At 38.9% G+C, this 20,677-nt stretch overlaps 1 protein-coding gene across 5 annotated transcripts in view; it reads right to left on the bottom strand.

The window, feature by feature from the left end:
- Positions 1 to 20,677, bottom strand: part of LOC103578861 (homeobox protein homothorax) — a 262,266-nt gene that overhangs the window by 47,497 nt on the left and 194,092 nt on the right. For all 5 annotated transcript variants that reach the window (XM_053741611.1, XM_053741613.1, XM_053741612.1 and 2 more), the window contains one exon: positions 15,351 to 15,427. In XM_053741611.1, the coding sequence (XP_053597586.1) occupies positions 15,351 to 15,427 (77 nt within the window). The remainder of the gene's footprint in view (positions 1 to 15,350; positions 15,428 to 20,677) is intronic.

Raw genomic sequence — 20,677 nt, 5'->3', positions numbered from 1 at the left:
ACATGATGTGGCACGTAAAAAGCGATACGGAGCTGTACTATCTGATATTTTACCTCCCACTGTAGCTGCTTGATCCGTAATGTGCCCTGAGTTTGTTTATTTATTTAAGATATTTTTTGAAAATCAATTTTTCGCGCTTGCGTTGAAGAAAAAAGATTGGAATCCGATGCAACGTGTCGAGATTGCGCTGGAGATCCAGCCCAGGCGATGGGAAAATAAAAGTGAGAAAAATAAGAACAAGATGATGAAGATGAAGATGATGGTGAAGAAGGAGTAGAAGATGAATAAGAAGACGAGAACGCGATTATGCATCTCTTAAAGTGCACCATAACTTTAGAGTTATAGCGGTTACACGGCGATTGTGTATAGTCATCCATGAAACTTTATCTCTTCTATGATGAAAATTAATATCCTGACTCACTAACAACAGTTTTTATTTTTTTTACTCACTCTAATTATAAGTTTTTAATTATGCATTCGTATAAGTTGCGTTAATAACTTTTTCGGTTCTCAATACTGCTCTTACTATATAATAATAGTCACAATCAGATTGTAATATCAGAGTAAAATGTCTAATGGCACCTGCAAAAAATAGCTCGTGAATAGTTCCCTCTGCGGTTGTGAAAGCGTTCGTCCATTGACGGTTGCAATGCGGTCGGGCGGTACTTAGCGAGTATAAAGCGTCTCTCCCCCTTTCTCTCTCTCTTACCCACTTACTCTGAACCCATTGCCATGTGTAAAACCACACAGTGCACACAAAAACTAACTTCCTCTGAGTATCTGAACAGCGTCGTCGCCGTCGTCTTTTGCAAGGAGACAACAACGAGGTTGACAAGAGACAGGCACAAGTACCCTCGACCACAGACTCGTATTTGCTCGTAATGACAGCGTTTACATCCTTATGAAAGACCAATGCGACAACACGTGGAATCTTTGATATCCAGACATAAGAGACGTCAACTTAACTCGATTGCCATTTAAACTTTTTAAATCCGATCACAATCCTCAAATTATTTTTTTTAAAAACCATTTGCTTAATTTATTGAGTAAATATATATATATATTTTTTTCTTTGAAGTATAAAAAAGCACTACTGCCGTACGGTGAATAGTTTGCTATCAATATCCAGCCCCAGCCGGAAATAATTGAGCTAACAAACCACGTCTGGTTTTAAATTCACAGAAAACAAATTTAGGATCTCAATTCGAGTCCAATTTTCCAATCGTACTCAATTACTAAAACCCGTGTGTATTACTTGTTCCTTTATCTCTTTCTTTCCTTCCTCAATTCATCCTATCTTTCTCACTTTATTTCATTTCATCTGCGTACATATAGACGAGTAGAAAATCCCGACTAAAATGTCAAGCCTGGAGGCGACGGTGTCATTATTGTAAATACAAACAAAATTACGTAATCTTATTCATCGTCAGACACAAAAGCTTATACAGAGAAAACCTATCGGAAATATACTACACTACACTACACTACATTAATAATAAATATATTAGCACTCTAAATTTCATTACTTTTGTTTTCAGTTCACAGTAAATAAAGGTCACTCCACATAAAATCTAATGGCATTATTATTTAAGTGATTGACATTTTCAAATAAATTTAAAACAAATTTCGAAATGCTATGAGCAAGGGAGAACAATGAACTTATGAATATAATTCAATTATGTATATGCTCAGTACAAATCTCTTCAAGTTGTTCCTTCTTCTGTTCCTCAAGAAAGTTAAGAGCAACTTAATGCCAAAGCGAGAATAAACATGCATTGTTTTACTACTGTGAACTTGCACTAAAACTTTAGTTAATACTTCTACTGACAAGACTATGGACTAAGAGGCCTGACATTTCCGGTTTAGCTCATCACATTTAATAAAATAATGGCCTCTATGACCGATATTTGTACATATTTTTGCTATTTAAAATGAATATATTTTACTGTTGGAACATATTCAATAAAAGTATCCACTATATGTCAAATATTATTTACGGAAATACTTCTTATAAATTTTATTTATTGTCCTTGTGGAGTAAGTTGAAGGTTACGAGGCTTTTTGCAGTACAATTGCACTCCAAAGAGACAAGTAGTCTACGAGAAGAGTGTATAGAGTGGATGCAAATAGAAAAGTATGCACCGCAAGAACCTTTTTAAAATAGCGGTTTATGCGGCACCGGGTTGCCAAGGAGCTTATACTAGAACAGGAAGAGAAGTGCAACATGCGCCCGGAAATACGTGTCTTTATTTTATATTATTATGAAAATATAATGCCAGTGAGATCTACAAGATATTTTTTCTCGGTCTCATATTTTTTGTCTTTCTCGCGGTAGCTTTGGTCAGGTGTGGATTAAACCGACTTTTATATTTGCGTCACAAAAACTCATAAAGGCGAGCTTTAAATTGTAGAAAGAAAAGTTACTTTGCATGAAAAATGATCTTTAATGTAGATGATGAAGAAAAAATAAAAGACAAAGGGTGTTTTTACTGTAACACAGACGACATTCGTGCAAAGGATGCTGAAGAATGATTGATAAGCATCGGATCTTGTAAATGTTCCTCAGTTGGAGCAATGAAAAGGCTTGCAGCAAAAGTAACGGTGGCATGTATGAAAGAGTATGAAGAGGTTCGTCTATAGTCGAGAAAGATCTGAAGAGATCAGAAGACTTTAGTAAACTTTGTGATTGGAGAAGCAATGGCTACGGCAGTTACAGAGCCAGTAACATACCGACAATTTTCATTTAGTATTTATGCTTTATAAACCAAGACGCGGGTGAATGTTACACGATCACTGAATCATTGTTGGTGATAGATAGTGCAGCTGTTGCTTCCCAGTTGAGATCACAAGAGACAGAAATAGTTTTGCAACAATACGGAAGACCTTCAGTGTGATAGCTTTTCTTTTTGTTTTTTTTTTCCCTATGGCTTTGGCGCCAGAATCAAACGATCAAATAACTTTTTCTAGGTCAATAAACAATATCGTAGAATGTAACATAAATCATGCTAAAAGTATCGTCATCACTTTATTTTACGAGATTTAATTCTAAATAATGGGTAATAATTATTAAAAATACCTGGTAATTTTTTAGCTGTGGCTAAAATTGATTAATTTTGTTGAGACAACGAGTTATGACAGCTTATAAACCCTTTATCATTATCCTTTGGATTATAAGGATGTAGATAATAATAAGACCAGTAGCTACGAGACTTTAAAAGTTTAGAAAATGAGAGCCCAGAAGTGCCGCGTGGTGGCTACCGTATAATTATCCAACCGACCTTTTACTCACGGCTGAATAACAAGCCGCCTTAGGCTAAAATTTCACAAATACGCTAAAATCCGTTGAAAAAATCACTTTAGCTGATTATAATAAGTCATTAACTATCTATTATACAGCTATTTATCTTCAATATAAATTTAATTGACGGGCTGAAGAAACGTGTATCAATTAAGGCATATCAAAGTAAATCCGATAGGTTTTTGAGTTTGGAAACGTTTTTTTTTAACGCTTTTGTATGTACATCCAGTCACTGGTTATTTTTTGTCTCTATGCCAAGTCTTTGAGACGCTGGAATTCTCTTTCCCTTCTCATCTCGGCGACCTCATTTTTCCGTACAGACGATTCGTCGTCCCTCGCCCTCTGGGAGTTGGGTTCGACGTCACGATGTCATATCACCGGTAATTTTCAGAGGTAAGAGCGATAGAATAGAAAAAAATGAGGAGAAGAACTGAAAAGAATAAAAGATAAAAGTGGACGGAGAAAGAAAAAAGCAGCAACGATTATAGAGACAGTTACTTTGGTCTGGAAAGTATTTTTCGCGAATGGGCGGTCTGGTAACTGCCGTAATGTTGCTGCTGAATCCGTAGTCCCGGTGCGATGCTGTTATATGGGGGGTAGAAATAGCCCCCGCGGGGGTGATAGAAGCTACCTAATAGCTCACAGAATTGCCCCTGAAACACCTTTTTAATGAACTATAGCAACGGGAAATGAAAATGGGGAAGACGACAACTGTAAGGGTACTATTATGTTTTTCTCACTCATTCGTTGTCTTTATTTCGCTTTTAAAACTCTTTATATATATATGTACAAATATATGATACTTCTTTGAGTCTCAGCGAAAGTTTTTTTATCGACGCTAGAAGCATTGTTCTCAGTCCGTGCTCCGTGTGCGCAAATAAACGGGTAAAAGAGAAATGAACAGAAATAAAAAAAGGTACGAGTAGATTCAGGTAACAACTTTTGTCCGCCTAAAAGTTTTCTTATCGAAGGTAATTATTGGCGGAACTTTTGTACGAAAGATCTTAACTCCAAGTCAGCGAAAACTGAGTACCGCTCGTAAGACCAAAAAAATGATAAATTTATTAAAAATTAATTGACGTTTCAACTTTCCACCAACGAAATCTTATTTTGTTCCGTTTATTTATTATAAAAGTTTTTTTTTACATGTGTAATTAATTATGAATTTAGTTGCGCAAACAAAAGAATAGCCGTGTAAAATTTGTCTATTTGTTAATTTTAAGTGAGATATATCCGGGCATCTGATGTAGAGATTTGACAGAAATTGATAAAAAAAAATAAAAGAAATAAGGAAGGGAAAAAATGTGGAATCGCGTGCTTTGGAGAGTGGGAGTCAAGCTGGGCCCAGCAAGAGACCGGGCCGAAAACATTCCGGGGAATTAGACGACTCACGCCAGGAGATCACCGGAGAGAGGATAGGAGAGAATGATCCCTGAGGAGAAACGATTTGTCGGATAAACTCGTGCCTCTCATTGTAATGCGAACTGCGATCCTACGAGGGAACTACTCCAAGTGACAAGGTTAAAAGTGAAAAATTTAGTACGGCTAGATTACATTATAAAATTATTTTAAATAATAAACTTCATCCGTCTGATGATAAATTATCCATGCAATTAAAAATATATAATTTATTTAATACTATGATGAATATTTATAGCTCGTCGTTATTCCTTTTATTATCTTTTGCTCGAGAGATTTCAAGATTACAACTATAGTCTAGTGTTTACGAGGCTAGAAACCCCGATTACTGTTCACTAAGACAATTTACTTATTTTCTCATAAAAATAGGTGACCCAACAAAGCCGCAGTATTTTTATCGATAAAAGATGAAGCTTCAGCTAAAGGAAACAAAAAAAGTAAAAATAGAAAACTAAAACTCTTTTAAAAAACTTGAAACTCACTCTCTTGTTTTTTTCTCTTTTGCCAGTCTCGGATTTCATTTCTTTCACAAACGCTACGTCATCATTTTTCATAGACTTCACCCTTGTTCCAGGAGTAACGGGAATAGCTTTCACAAGGGCGCGTGTATTTCAAAAAAGCTCTTTTCTTCAACGTTACGATCGTTATAACAAAAAAAATATACATCCATCCATTTATTCCATGAATATTTTATAACAAATAATAATGGATTACAATGAAGTAGAAATGGTCCATTAATGATCAGACAATTAGTGAAACATGAACGGAAAGTAACGAACAAGGAGGAGTGAGCTCGTGTATCGTGGTCCGTGATTTAGAATATTCGGTGGCGGATGTTAGTTATTGCTCGCCCACTGCGACGTCATTATGTCATCATTATTCTCCTTTGCGCCTGGGCAACTGACCGTTGACAGGAGGCGCGCGTGCGCCCAAAGAACATCACTCACTCACACTCGGTCCAGCCAACTCCACGCAAAAGTTATCATCCACTTTGAACTCTGATGTACCCATATAATACGCCGAAAAAAGTGACAGGTCCATCTCCAAAGTGTGATGATGAGAAGTATGTTTAACTTACGTATAATCAAAACCGTCAATGCTTAAATATTTATCACAGCTGAGTCTCAATTGGAGTTCCGGTGCCACCCACTCTCTTTTATTTCGTTTGCTCACCAGAGGGGCCACTAACTATTAATAATATTTTACGGGCTACACTTTAGTTCAATTTAAATTTATAAATTATTATTACTAGTGATTACGATGATCATTTCATTCTTATATTTATTTTTTATTTTTGGCTGGTTGACGAATCTTGGTTGACTGATGCTTCACTTTCGAGCGATTCAGATTCCAATTCAAAGATATCCCTCGCCATGAGAAGTCTCCGAGGAAATCATTGAATATGCAACTTACGAAAATCCCCGGATATTGTGTTTTATTATAAACGGGAGCGCTTGCAAGAAAGGGGGAAAAAAGTTCAGGCTAAAGAAAGACAGATACTTTATAGTTTGCATTGGAATATTTTTCAGATTCGCGAATTCGAAGAGAGTCCCGGGGGAACCTGAGCATATCTCGGGTTACATCCATGTGACGTGGGGTGTCGTGCGATATACCCGGCGATACGTATAATATAATTCGATCCTATCGTCAAGGGATCGATAGACACCACGAGACTTCACTTTTCGACTTTATTTATTTTTTTATTTTAATGACACACATAATACATACTGCTGAAGTGAGTGTTGAAGACTGAAAATTATTTGGATTCCCGAGCGAAAGATAATCGCGTTCACCAAGTGCCGCCGACAAGACGGAAATTAGAAGCTGCGAAATTGGATTAAAGAACCGAAAAGACAAGAGATGGATATAGAGGTGAGAAATTCGTTTAAAATTTAAAGATAATCGAAAGGGTAAAACTGGGTCGTGACCAAGAACACGGGAATTCGCTTTTATATACCTCCATGCTAAAATATCTAACCCCATACTCTCTATATTTCTAACCTATACTTGAATACCTTTAGTGAAATAGAAAGAGAAGGAAAACCTGAAAAGGAATGGGAGAGAAACTGTGGTACATAAGCTCTCCAGTGCTTCGTGAATTATAAATCGCGTTTCTCGTGTTTTCGGGCACTGCCAAGTCGGCTTTATAACGCCACCGAAAACCCTGACTAGGTGAAATTGAGGAAGCCAGTGGAAATGGAAAGCCCTTTCTCTCTTTCTCTCTTTCTCTCTTTCTATCATTCTATTCTGCAGAGGAATAGGTCGTGGCTGTATAATTAGCCAGGCGTTGTAATTAGCGTAAATTGTTTTCTCCCCTCTTGACTCAAAAACTTTTGACTCTTGTGCTATTACTATCACTATTACAATTACTATTACTATTACTGTTACTATTACCCACCTCTACCTAATACAACATTCATTTCATCCGTTATTCGTGATAAAATGTGTAGGAAGAAAATTCACATCAACTAGTGGATGCTTAAAAGTATTTTAAAAGTAAAATGGAATAAGGTAAGCTGAGTTAAGTTGATGATCATGCTCGTCGGTGAGGGGGCGAGGGAAAGTATGAAAAGCATCAAGATAGGTAAGAAGGTCTTTTCGGTTTTTTTACAGTGAGATATACGATTATCCGTTTACCTTAGACACTGCCGAGACGGAAGCTATAGCATTCACGTAATATACTACCTAATAAAAACTTAGTTACGGCTTGTTCTATCTCTCACACTTACTTACTTGGTTACTTACTTACTTACTTAGTTACTAACTCTATCCTCGTCTCCTATCTCGAGCGGCTCGCGTAATTGTTAGACTGGCCATGTTATATTGTTCCTACCTACCTATCTACCTACTTGTACTACCAATACCTCTGCCATATCTACTTGAGTAGAACAGATGGCCAGGGAAAAAAGTAACTAAAAAAATACTTGCTGGATATTCCAAGGCAGTAAAGTTTAACAAGAGATAGTTGGATAACCGGATGGTTTTTAACAATTTTCTTGGGTCGACGTCGTTATCGGATGTGTGGTCACAGCCACCGGGTCTAGAGTCTCCAGACAATAAAGACTACGAGCCATCAAACGGGCTTCTGAATGGTGTTACTAAGACTCAACGAACCTATAACCATATTCGGATGAAAGAGGCTTTCTGGACGGTCATTTTTTGTCCCTTTTCCTTTTTATTTCTTACTCTCTTCCGAAACTTTCCCTTCGCTATCTGTAATTCAGGATGTACGAACGATTTGGTTTTATTTACTGTTGCGGTGACGAAAATCCGATAATCATTTCATTAGTCTCTTTCTTGGATGAAATAATTTTCAGGCTGTTATCTGTGGCAGAAAATTGATGGATGATGTTCATTGTCTGTTTTGATGGAATTTTTTTATGAACACGTGGAACAGTGGAGTGAAGTCGATTGAAAGAATGAAAAATAATCAACAGCGAGGTTGGGCGCATATGCCTGTACACAAAATGAACATCATAGTGTTTTTTGGACAAAACAAGGGTGAGTTTTATATGGATATATTTATATATTGTTTGATGGTAAAACTTGGTTGTGGTCGTAGTTGCTGTCGTTGTAGTGACGGCGCGCACCACGCACACCGCTTCGGGGGTCGTCTGATTAGGTCGCAGCAAAACATCTGGCAGCCTCCCGCAGGGCTTCCCAAACGACAATCATCCTACAATCGTGCGAGGTAATGCCCCGAGAGATGTCTCCATCTCGTGAGACGAGAGAAATGGTGGGTTTCTGTCACCACATGACACAAGATGGATTTACGGACTTCTTATCAAAAAATTTATATACAGTCATAAATAAACCTCCTAAGTGAGTTTATATGACTGTTTTATAAAAACGAAATTTTGCTCTGAATCTCACTGGATGAATACTTATTTATGTAGAGCGCATGCTGATCAAAGTGTAAAAATGTTCATTTGTGAGTTGGAGGCAGGAAAGATTGTTCCCAAGAACAGTGAAAGAGTTGTTTGTACAGCCATCCCTTTGCATAAGAGACACACTGATAGTTACCCCATTTGACGTTAAATGAGGAAGGGGGACCTACATCCAACGACAATAGATCCTTTGGTTGAACAAAAAGCGTAAAAGAAAGAACCCAAGTCCGGTGTGGTTGGGATAAAAGAAAGAGCGGCAATGATGAAAGCATTGTCCCTGTTCAACGGTCTCTTCTCCGCTGAAGGAGCCTCCGGAGGCAGGCCACCTTCCCCAAGAAGACTCATTTTTTTTTTACCTCCAAGATCCCAGGACCAACGATAACAACGACAACGAGCTACCGTCGACTTCGCTTCTTGTTCATCCTGTTGTTGTTAACGTCGACGTAGCCCAAGATCACTTGCTCGGCGCTTCTTTGTCGCGCACAGAAGAAAACTGTTCCCGGAAGCGCCGACAGTGTTTTCATTGGTAGATGAAAACGACGGGGCTGCTGCTTCTAAGGTTCCCGTTGTTGTTGGGGTGATCCAAAAGAAAATGAGAAATTTTCCGAGCTTTAACAGAAGCTGCAATTGAGGCTTTTGTAACGGAATAACTACGAGACTGTTTTGCTCGCTCCTAAATAGTCTTCCAATATATATATATAGCTATACAAAGCTACTGAATGGCAACCCCTGACTCATGCTAGAGTAATCAACACAGTAATCCGCTCACGCTAAATAAATACCGGATATCTCTCGTGTCCAGGGGCGAAACGCTAACCCTTTCCTATCGCAATCCCCGATGATCGATCATGATTGACTAAAGGGTTTATGTGAGTGTGGGTTGGTGTGTTTCATGTCATCGTCTGCTCATTTCGTTGTCGATGTTCGTCATTATGAACCAGGGTATATCCGAACGAGTGCATCGAGCGACTCCATTTATCCAGTGTTGGTAAGAGTGCGATAGACGTAAGAAAGTAGAAAAGCACGTTAGGGTTATGGGTCCCCTTTTACGGTGAGCACAAGTTGATTGTTATTCCTTGGGCGAAAACTATTTACAAAGTCGGGGCTAATGGCATCAAGAGATTTAGCTTCCATATGCCTTCCCTTCTCAGATTCTCGACGTCGCCCGTTGCATTAACGCGCCAACCTGATCCTCAATGCAGTGGCGTGAGCTCCGTAATCTACAAATTTGTTTCTTTTCTGTACAGTATTATTGCTATTAAATATTACTGAGAGTAATGATAATCTTAACAGGATTATAGGATTTCCAAGAATTGATTTCAAATAATTTTATATTGTCTGTAAAATTTATTTTTATTAGCAAATTTATTCGGTAATCTTATTGTCAGAATCATAAACTTGTTTCAACCTACGCCAGTGTGATAATACGAATATTCAACGAGCTTAAAGTGAACTGAGCAACTGATACGATGCGTATACAAACAAACAAGTTTAATACGAAAATACGTACCAACAGATGTGTGCAAGAACAGTTGATGCAATTTTTTAATTTTTTTTTTCTTTTTATTTTTTTGTTGTTGGTGTACTCGAGTGGGCCGAAAATATATGTATATTGAGCTGCCCGATCTAACGCTACTAGTGATGATCCTATGCTCGTGGAGACACTGAGAGAAAAGGAACGTTGAGATGCGTAGGTGCACACCGGAACGTGTTTAATTCGATTCCCGGGATTGGAGTGCCGTCTTAGTGTCCAACAGTCGTACTGTCCAACTTACTGTCCACTTCTCCTTGTTGTGTAGTCTCTGATGGTGTAATTCGAATGCAAATGCCGGATGTCAGATAAAAAATAGGGCCCCGTCGGGTACGCCCTCGCCAAGTGCCTCGCACAAAAGATAACGAGTTGAACAAGTTGGCTTTCTCATTGGCAATAAACATGTTAAATTATCTGTTCGATTCCGATCGCACAAAATGTCTTATAAGATAACTACAGACGATCCCAGAAATTAAATGATTTTATTTTTTTTTCTTTGTTAACCTTTGTTTTGGTTTCTCGTTTCCAATCTACTTAAATTGTTACTCACGAATCCAGTAGAAACCCTCGTCTGCCTTTAGTTCGTGCATTATAACTGGGTTTGTGTGCAGGGAGCACAAATGGAAAACGGATTGATTAATCGTAGTAATTACCGATCAGCCCCCGCTAATTAGATATCCGACTCTTACCCCTGGAGGCCTCTGAGGGTTTGCGTTCTCGCGTTTTAGGGCCACTCGATATTTCTAGGGCTCTCTCACAGACACACCAAGAGTGAAGTCACGAGAGAGAAAGGGAACGCAGTGTAAGAGGGTTGGTGATTTTAGCAAAGGGATGAAAGCGATAGAGAGAAGTGTGGCGGTAAATGAGATTGTTTGACGGAACTAACCAATAAGCTTAGTCCGATTTTCTCTTTTATTTTTCCTCTTACCAATGTTTAAGTCCGCATGTGATCGTGGGTGAAAAGCACACACGTTTCTAAGTGGCAACATGTGGTGATGAAGTACACATAATCGATTGTCGAATACTCACGATTATTAGCACGAGTTAATAACACGCAATCCGAAAATAAAATAAAAATTGATTGCTACATAAAAACAACGTTATAATAAGAATAATAATAAATTTAAATTGAATTAGATATCGGCCGGAGTATAAAAATTTAATTTACAAAATGAGGCATCACTTAAACTCTAATAACTAGTAATTTTGTAAATTTATAAACAACATATCCGGTTGACGATTAAATTTACAACCGGTATTTTGCGCGTCGGTGAGTTCGGCATGTGATTTTGTAAAACGGAATGTCTCGTTAGCAAGTCAGTTACATCGGGTGATTTGCGCGTGCGCAAGTACCTGCTGTCCCATCGTTCGTGGTTTTACAACGATCTAAATTACACCGGGATGCACAGTTATGATGTTAACGACTGTACACTATATATACAATATATAATACGCTCTCACGAGGTCCGTGGTAACAGTGTGCCTGAGGCCGATGTGTGGCCACGAACTGCGTCCCTATGAACTGACTGCCATAGATATGTAATTTTCCTGAAGCAATGGTGGAATATCATCGGCGAGAAAATGAGAAAATATAGCCTCAGGTAACTCGTCTTGAAATCATTAGTTCTCTTGCGGAACTCCAGAAGCTTTACTTGCCATTAAGTATATAGCCTCTGAAAAGAACCACTGAGAAAGAATCTACCAAAGAATTTCAATCGCAGATATCGTTTGTCTTTGTGCGTGAAACTTTCCGACATTGATTGAGCGATTCATCAACTTGTATAACAACGTTACCTATTTCATATCCCTGCACTGGCTGGTGTATAGACGTTACCGTAGAAAATATTCTACACTAATGAAATTATTTTCTATCTCGGGAGCAGAGTAAATAAAAATTCTTTTTGTTATAACTGTATATTTATATATATGTATGTATAGAGTAAATATATACTGAGGTACAATATATATAGATATAGAGAAAGAGCTCAATCAATTAAACGTTTTCCGTCTGACGTGAAGATATTTTTCATCTGCGAGAAAAGATGAAGAGATGGCACCTGGCGTAGTAGCGTTCTGTTGCGTGCCAAGTATCGCGACGCAGAGTGCCGAGAACACCAATAAATAACTTCTGGTTTATTAGCCCCACGGCTTTAGTCTGCGGATGACATACGCGGGGGTGAACTTAAATGCGCGGCTGAATTAGCACGAGTATTAGTACAAATTTTAAACTTCGCGCTTGTTGACTTTGCGAAATGCATCAGTACCTTTAACACATCGAACATAACATGAATAATTTATATAAATAATTATATGTTGTTCCAAAACTATAATTTATTACCGGCCTTGAGGATTTGAATTTTTTTAAAAAATTATTTTCAACAAATTTGAAACAAAAGAATGATTTAAAATAAAAAATAGGAATTATTCCACAAATAAATTCAGTTGCTGCATTATTTTGTCAGAATTTATGATTTCTGGTCAATCAAAAACCCGTTTTTTATGCAAATTGATGAAGGATGACAAAAATTAGAGAGTATTCCAAGAAAATTGATTTAAGTACTAGAGCGCTGGCCATTTTCTCGGATAAACATGAACGAGCATGTGCAATGTTTAACGTACATCGTACACAGGGTAACAAGCTGGCAACGTTTCTAACTACTGTCCGGGTTGATATATGTGACGGAAAATTGTGGGCGAGAGCGCGCGGGAGTGAGAAAAGCTAACCACCGGTATAAAGTGAGAGATACGCAATAAGGAATTCTTGTTAAAGATATATAACAACTCATACACACATAAATGTATACTCATGTATGTAAAATGAGCAAAAGCTTCCTCTTTTCATCCGGCAATTATTTTATCCGCAAATTATTTTGTTTTATTATTTTCATCTTGATTTTATTTTGTGTTGCGAGTAGTCCAATTAGCGGGGTTATTTCTAAGCCGTCCACGGTGATTCGGTATCCTTCTATTTAGTTTCACTCTGAAAAATAACAACAGCCAGCAGCATCCACACCAAACCACATATCCCACATGCTCTAATTACATTACGGAAACATGAGTTTCCTTCATAAAATATTTCATGAAACGCGTTTCTCCGACCGACGAAGAAATTTCTACGAGTCTCTACAGAGCTGCGCGACGATAACAGCCAGTATGAACAATACAGTTTAATTGTATGTTATTTATTCTTTAAAAAAAAGTAAATTTGCAGTAAGTTTAAAGGCTATTTCAAGATTCCTTTTGTCTGAACAAGTCTTTCGTTTTCGCCCCAATTATCTATCAGTGAAATATATATGAAGATTACAACTGTAAAATTGAAGCAATTAAGATCACATGTGAGGATAATTGCAGACTATCGTAGGCGAAGAACGCAACTGATGGAGAAGCAGCACTTAAACAACGAACAAAAAGCAATGCAGCATCACAAATCCCGTAGGGATATTAACTCGACACGGGAGCTCTCCTTAAACTTGATTTGTGCTCAATTACTACGCATCTACTTGGGTCGGCCTTCATCCACCCGCGTATATACACATTCATCGGTCTCGCTCTATCTTTGTCTCTAAATGCATCGATCTATCTCTTTCGCTGACTCCGAGTCTTTCTTATAAAATATCTTACAACAAACTTTTGATGTTTCTATCTTTCTCCGATGATCTCTCGATCCTTCTCACCTTCATGTTGTTGACTGTCAGTTTCTCTTCTTAGCATCGATGATTCTCTTATTATAAACCTAAGAAGAAGCGCAGAGGAGGAGCATAACGTCACAATTTTATTTATACGCCAACCACCCGTGGTTCTCCCGCCGCAACGTTTCTTTCTCGCTCGGCCATCCATTCGCTGCTTTATATCCGCGTGAAATAATCCACGTGAAAACCCAGAGATACCAAAATAAGAATAAGAATAAGAATAAGAATAAAAGTTAAAACAAGACTTAAAAAAAAAGAAGATATGCTTTACGAGACATGTTAAAACCGAAATACAAAATCAAGTCAAAATTATTTTCATCCTTCGCCTGAAGTCGTAGAATAAAATTTTAAAGAAATATATTTTTTTAATAAATCCCCGAAAAAATTATTGTCTCATTATTTACAACGCAATGGATAAATAAAGAAAAGCAACGACAAAGACAAAGACAAAGAAAATGAACAAAAATATGTCTGTGTTTAATTTTGTCAAGATGACGCAGGTGCTGCGGAAAAACATTCATCAGGATGTGATAGTAAAAGCTGGAATGGATCAACAAACTCAAACAATTCTCTTTTACTCCTCAGCCTAGAGTACTGCTGTGTTAACATAAAAGCCCTTTTAATGCCAGCTCTTAACCAGAGTCTTGGTCTTAACCCTTTAGCATTCCTTAACTAAATCTGAATCCACAGGATTAGTGACATGTGTCTCGAGACACCAGTGTCACGGTATATTTTTGAACACAAAAATATACGATATATTTTTCTGAGAATAACAAACTTTTTTTAAAAATACTCAAAATGACATTTCATTGCAAGATATATTTATAAATTTTATTACACTCAAAGTGCCTTATATTCGTTGAAACAACGGCTGCGAATATAAAATGAGAACTCGTGAATCAATTAAAAGAATGTCCGACAATCTTAAGTATAAATATTGGCAATAAGATAACGATTGAAGGAATTATTTAATTGTGTATAATGGAAAAATAAACTCTCCGTATTATCATTTTACGAGAATCTTAATTTGTGGTTTTGTATATTTAAATTTCGTTTCGGTCCAGATATATACGAAAAATCATAAACTCGATAATATAATAGCCGGTGCGAGTCTCTCTCACACTTAACTTAACTTAACTTATTCTTTCTGTTCTCCTTTCCATTCACCAGTATCTGTACGCACATAACAACACGCCGCGGCACTTGAGACAGGGTAAGATTAGCCGCGCATAAAGTGCCTCTGTAATGTTTACACGTCTGCTATCTGAAAGTGCCTCACCGACTTTATAAGTTCCGCAAGTAAAATAGTTGCGCTGGTACATATAATTAATTGGCCAGAAGATCGCGTCGAGATTTTCTCGCTTCGTTACTTATAAATATATATGTACGTAAATTCCATATAATTCACTAGAATTCCCTTTTAATATTTTACCTCAAATAATTGACCTCATCATTTGACCATTTTTACTGGCCGGTTTCGATAAAAGTCGTTCTCGATTCATAAAAAAATAAATAAATAGACTTACCAATTATTGACTTGAAGAATTGTTAACCCCGTGTCCTGAGCCAACTGTTTCTTTTGATCTTCCGAGGGATATGGATGCTAAAAAAATTAGAAACAAAAAATTTTTATTAAAATTTATGACTCTTTAAATATAAATTAATAATAGAGCAACATATTTTTTTATAAAAATATTCAATTATCTCAAAATGTTGACAACCGTATGAAATTAATTAAACACAGCATTCATATACATATATTATAGTATGGCGGCAATGCGGCGCAAAAGTAGAGATAGAGGTATAGTAGAGGTAGATTCCGTATTTCACTGCGGTAGCAAGCCCGCCACCACTGTTCACTGACACGATATGGCATTGCACATAGGCAAGTAAAAAAAAAAAAATAAATAAATAAAATAACGCATCGTATAGCTGTATAGATAGAACTATGTTCACCACGTTACAAGCTCGCTGTATACCCCAAGCGCACCTGCGAAATATTATTTATTGCCCGGGAAAAACGAGTGCACCAGAGTGAATGCGTCGTCGACGCTGTCGTCAGTAAAATGCCGAGAAAATGGAGACAGAAAATGGTGAAAAAAAATAAAAACAATAATAATAAAAAATGTATGTATGTAAAAAGGAAAAAATGAATATACATAGGTATCAAAAAAGTATATAGTGCGGTAGATATCCAAGTTCTATCAGGAAACCACATCGGCGCAGATGTGTGTTGTGGTTGTTGTTTCCAACAAACGGTTCTTCCTTGCAACTTGTCATCTTAGTCTGTCTTCCGCATGAATAGTGTCTACGTTCAACGGGTAGATAGGATCAAATAATACTTCGTGATGACAGTATCGATGGAGAAAAGTACGCAGTTCAGTATCTCATGGCCAGGATAAGAATCGCGATATCGAAAACCCGGATACCCAATAATATTTATGGAATAATAAAATAAAATGAAGTTAAATATGTTTATTAAAAGAAGAAAAAAAAAGAAAACCGATATAGTCGGAAAAAGCTGAGGGCCAGTCGGCTGCATGGTCGGCCACATAAAAGCGCCGACCACCGTGTTGGTACCGCATCATATTTTTACATAATTAGCACGTGGCGCTGGGCAGTATTACGTTCCTCCACCTCTCATATCCAGCTACTAGTTAGTCTACGAGCATCACTGCACCCTTTTGTCCCCAGTTTTACCGTTGGTCTGGTGGTGGCGCGCGACGCGCGACTTTTTGTCCGAGACCCCTGCGGTATTTTTGGAAACCGCGGCAACGGCCGCAGCCCACAAAACCCCAGCGCCGGTATATCATGTTTCTTGGAGGCGAGCCACGCTAGTCATCGCCATCGGTTCTCTCTGCTTCTGTATACTGTGTGTGTATGTGTCTATATATTACTTGTATATAAGCTTGTCTCCACTCTTCTTTATACTATAGCATATATACACTCCCTCTTGTTTTGTACCATAGTGTACTTTATATTATACCAGAACGATCTGATCCGCAACGCCATCCTTATCCTAATTAAATCAGACTAAGGTATTGTGTGCTTTATACAGAAAAAAAAAACAATAAAATAAAGTAAAAGGCTCTTTGAATAATTGAAACGTCAGCTGTTATTTTTTTTGTGGTGGATGAAATGTATAAAGTTACGAGACTTTGAGAAAGTCTGAAGGATTAGCTTTTAAAGATAAACGTTAATCTATCATGGTTAGGTGGAACAGGTGACTGGGTCAACACTCGTATAACTGTCATAGCATTGGTCTGACCCCAGAGACTTTGGGGTTTACACTCAGTGTTCTAGGTAGCTAGAAGTCTGTTAGAGTACAAGTCGGACGCAGTAAATAATGCGCAGGTGTACCAAACTTGGAAACTCGACGGAAGTAACGATGAAAGTACGCGTTGCCCGTTCTATCTCGAGAACTAACGCTCTCGAGTAGAAGCATATATACAGACAGTAACGAGAGTTGGTCGGGTCTCCGGGGGCGCTCGATGGTCTGTTGTATGCATAAAACAATCAAGATAATTGTCGAAGGCTCGTTGCCCAAGGGGTGCGAGGCCTCGTCTCGCCCTAGGGATTCCACCATGTCCAAAGTGTGAGAAAGAGAACCAGAGAGGAGACTTGGAAAACAAGCAACGAGACCGAGGGAAAGAGCTATCCAATTACATTGAAAACAATAGTCTTAAGTGCTGGCATGGCAGAGCAGTACATGAAGCTTGCGACGTCGACGCTTTCTGGGGAATCACACCCGACCCCGAACAAATATCCGCCGATATGCAGCGCCGCGTTGGTTGCTTGAAATCGAAGCGTGGTATCTTTTGTTAGGCAAACTCGAGGAAAAAAGAATAATAAAAAGATAGTGTGTAAGGGTGTGGAGACAAGGTCTCGAGCGGAGAAAACGGAAGAGAGAAATTAACCCATTTGAATTGTCGTCGTAGAGGGGCGGTCGGCTAAATAAGCGATAAAAGGAAAATGAGCGGTAAAAAGACAATATGAAAACCATTTAGGTTGGGTTAAGTTGGACCTTGGTGGTATAGAACTGAGGAAAATGAGCGTTAAGGGTTGGGTGAATGTAGCAAAGTGTGTAAATGAGTGTACTTTAAGTCGATTGCTTGCCTGCTGGAAGACTACCCCTTATTCGCGGATCGCTAACTGTCTTTACCAACAACCTCAACACGCCTACTATACTCTTCTTCGGATAATTTATAAGCACAGTAGCTATCTGTCATTTCGAGTATATATTATATAATATATACTTGTAATGACAGTGGTCTCTTAAAAAATTATTATTATCACTTTAGTCGGTAAAAATCTGTTGACGTTCAACAACTTATCGACATGGGTGGGCCGACGTCAATTTGCGAGAGTCGTTTAGCGATGCTGAGCTCAACTGCTGTGTCAGGACATCGATGTCGAGCTAGCTGATGGGTATTGGTAGTGCACGTTTGCAGCCTGCGGGGACGCCAGGGGGAAGAGGAGAGGATAAATGGAATGATGTGGAGGAGGAAGCCGAATGGGGGATGATGGCAAGGCATAACGCGACGGGAACTCACGCGGCGCTGAATGACACGTCGATGACGACGACTGCTGACTCTGGCTAACGAGCGGGGCGTGGGAGCCACCGGAGATCGCGCCTCGTCATCACGCGCCTCCACACAGTCGATAGAGACGCAGAAAGGGTGAGTCAGGATGCGAGCAGGGAGGTGGAGATAAATGTGTATAGAGGAATAGAATGAGACAGAGATGAAGAGAAAGAGAGCCTGGAGGAGATATTGATAAAGGAACAGAGGCTGAGAGCGAGGAATAAAGACAGGGAGAAGCACTCTGATAGTTAGGGGTTGTCTCGACCGAAAGGATCTCAACGGGATTACCTTGGTCGAGCGATTTGACGGAAGAGAGCTCGTGAGCAAGCTAGAGCTTCTGACGACCAAGGACTTCGGGGAGATGTAGGAGAGGAGAGTTGAGAGCAGAGGCCGTCAGCGTGTCACTCACCCTTAATGCCTTCATTCCATCTGTCCTCTCTCTTTCCCTCTTATCATCGTCGTAAGCAGCAGCAGAAGCATGAGCTTCACCATCAGGATAGAGCATTTCCATAGGCAATAACCTCATTACCTCGTGGTTATTCAATTTGTGCGGTAAAATCCTCTAATATGCCGTTATTACCGTCACTTGAGTTACGAGAGGGATGATAATGGCTTTGGCGTTTTTTATTATTTTCTTTTTTCGCCTGGTCTGCATACTCCGATGGATTCTTTAAATTTAGACAAGAGAAGCCACTGCCGAGACAGTTAATAACCCAGAGGTAGTCGTACTCACTGAACAATCACAACTGGAATTGTCTTGAGTGGGAACTAAAATGATTGATGTTGTTTTTGAAAAATAATTCCCGTCACAGATGACGATGAGCATCTTACGGCAAGCAGATATTAACCCGTGAGTTGAGTTGGAATGAGACGGGTGTAGTGTGTAATTGCAAGTAGAGAGATGGCCAAGGTTTATGTATATGTGTATATTGTGGAATGCCACGCGGTATGCGTACCAACGCGCCTGAGGGTTTGCCTCGATACGAGATAGATAAGCAACAGCTACGTGTACTCGAAGATGGTATGCCAACCAGAGATCCTAACTCGTCACCCAGCCGAGACCGAGTTCCATCTGTCGGCGGTATTATCTTCCTGAGAATCTGCCGCGTCATTGCGTACACGTTAAGTTACCTTTTAATCCCTCATTCCTAAAACATTTTAATGGTCGTGAGGCTCTCTGTTGCTTGATAGAAAAAGAAATAAACTTTTTTTTAATCTCTGATAAAGCAAATGCTTCGTCATTGTCCATACATTCAAGATATCAATTGGATTGTATTTTAATATTATTATTATTATTAACATTATTTTTTTTATTTCGTAAGTGACCGACTTTGAAGACACCCTTAAAAATGATCCGGTGAAACAAATCGATCCGACGAATTGGTTTGCCGAGTCAGGGCGTGGTTGAACTGAGTCTCTGTGACACGGCCACCTCAATCACTGCGTGACGCCCAGAGCTGTCATTATCACGCGACCCTGTCTATCCAGCGTCTACATGAATACCAGGCGATCCTCTCGCTTACTATCCCTAACTCTATAGACGAGTTAGAGGTCAAACTCAACACCAGGCTCGTGAGGATTTGAGGTTCCGAATCCTAAATGACAATCTGTGTCTTGATATATATGTGGACATGGATATGGATGTGTGTGAGCGTGAGGGTGTCCTCTACGGCAAATGAGGACGATGACGCCCAATCGTTTCGCTTTGGGCCCTAGTGGGTAGTGTCGGATCTCTATAGAGTTGACCAAAGTTCATAGAGGTGGATTAGCAAGATGTAGAATCAGCCGAAGGAAATGGCTATTTGGCGACAAAGACTTGGATCTACACCACTATCGACGATCCCTGACCTTGTCGGCTTTGTCTTCCAATTTCATTGATTAGACTCTTCTCCCGCTCACTCGCAGCTTATCTCCGTGATGCTCTTGGTTGTTTTCCCTCCCACGTCCTCGTATCCACGCGACGACCATTCGATTGTACCGCACTAATGAAACGACCGAGGGTCACTTCGAGGACGAATCCCGTGTGCGAAAATAGACTGAGCTGATAACTTATTGTACACTCGAGAGTTTACGATACAAATGTTGTCATCAACTAAATTAGGTATATAACTTTTGAACATAATAACAGTAATAATGATAAAAAAAACTTGACAGATAGGTCGTATGACAAAACGATTTCCAAACTATGTAACGTAAATGTTATTATTTAGTATATTCCTTCTAATTCTCTCTATCGAGTTACATCGCCGCCCCGCAATTGTGGGAATCGA

This window comes from Microplitis demolitor, chromosome 8, assembly GCF_026212275.2.
Source record: "Microplitis demolitor isolate Queensland-Clemson2020A chromosome 8, iyMicDemo2.1a, whole genome shotgun sequence".
NCBI lineage: Eukaryota > Metazoa > Arthropoda > Insecta > Hymenoptera > Braconidae > Microplitis > Microplitis demolitor.
The sequence above is the reverse complement of the archived record's forward strand: the minus strand, read 5'-3'. Positions and strand labels throughout refer to the sequence as shown.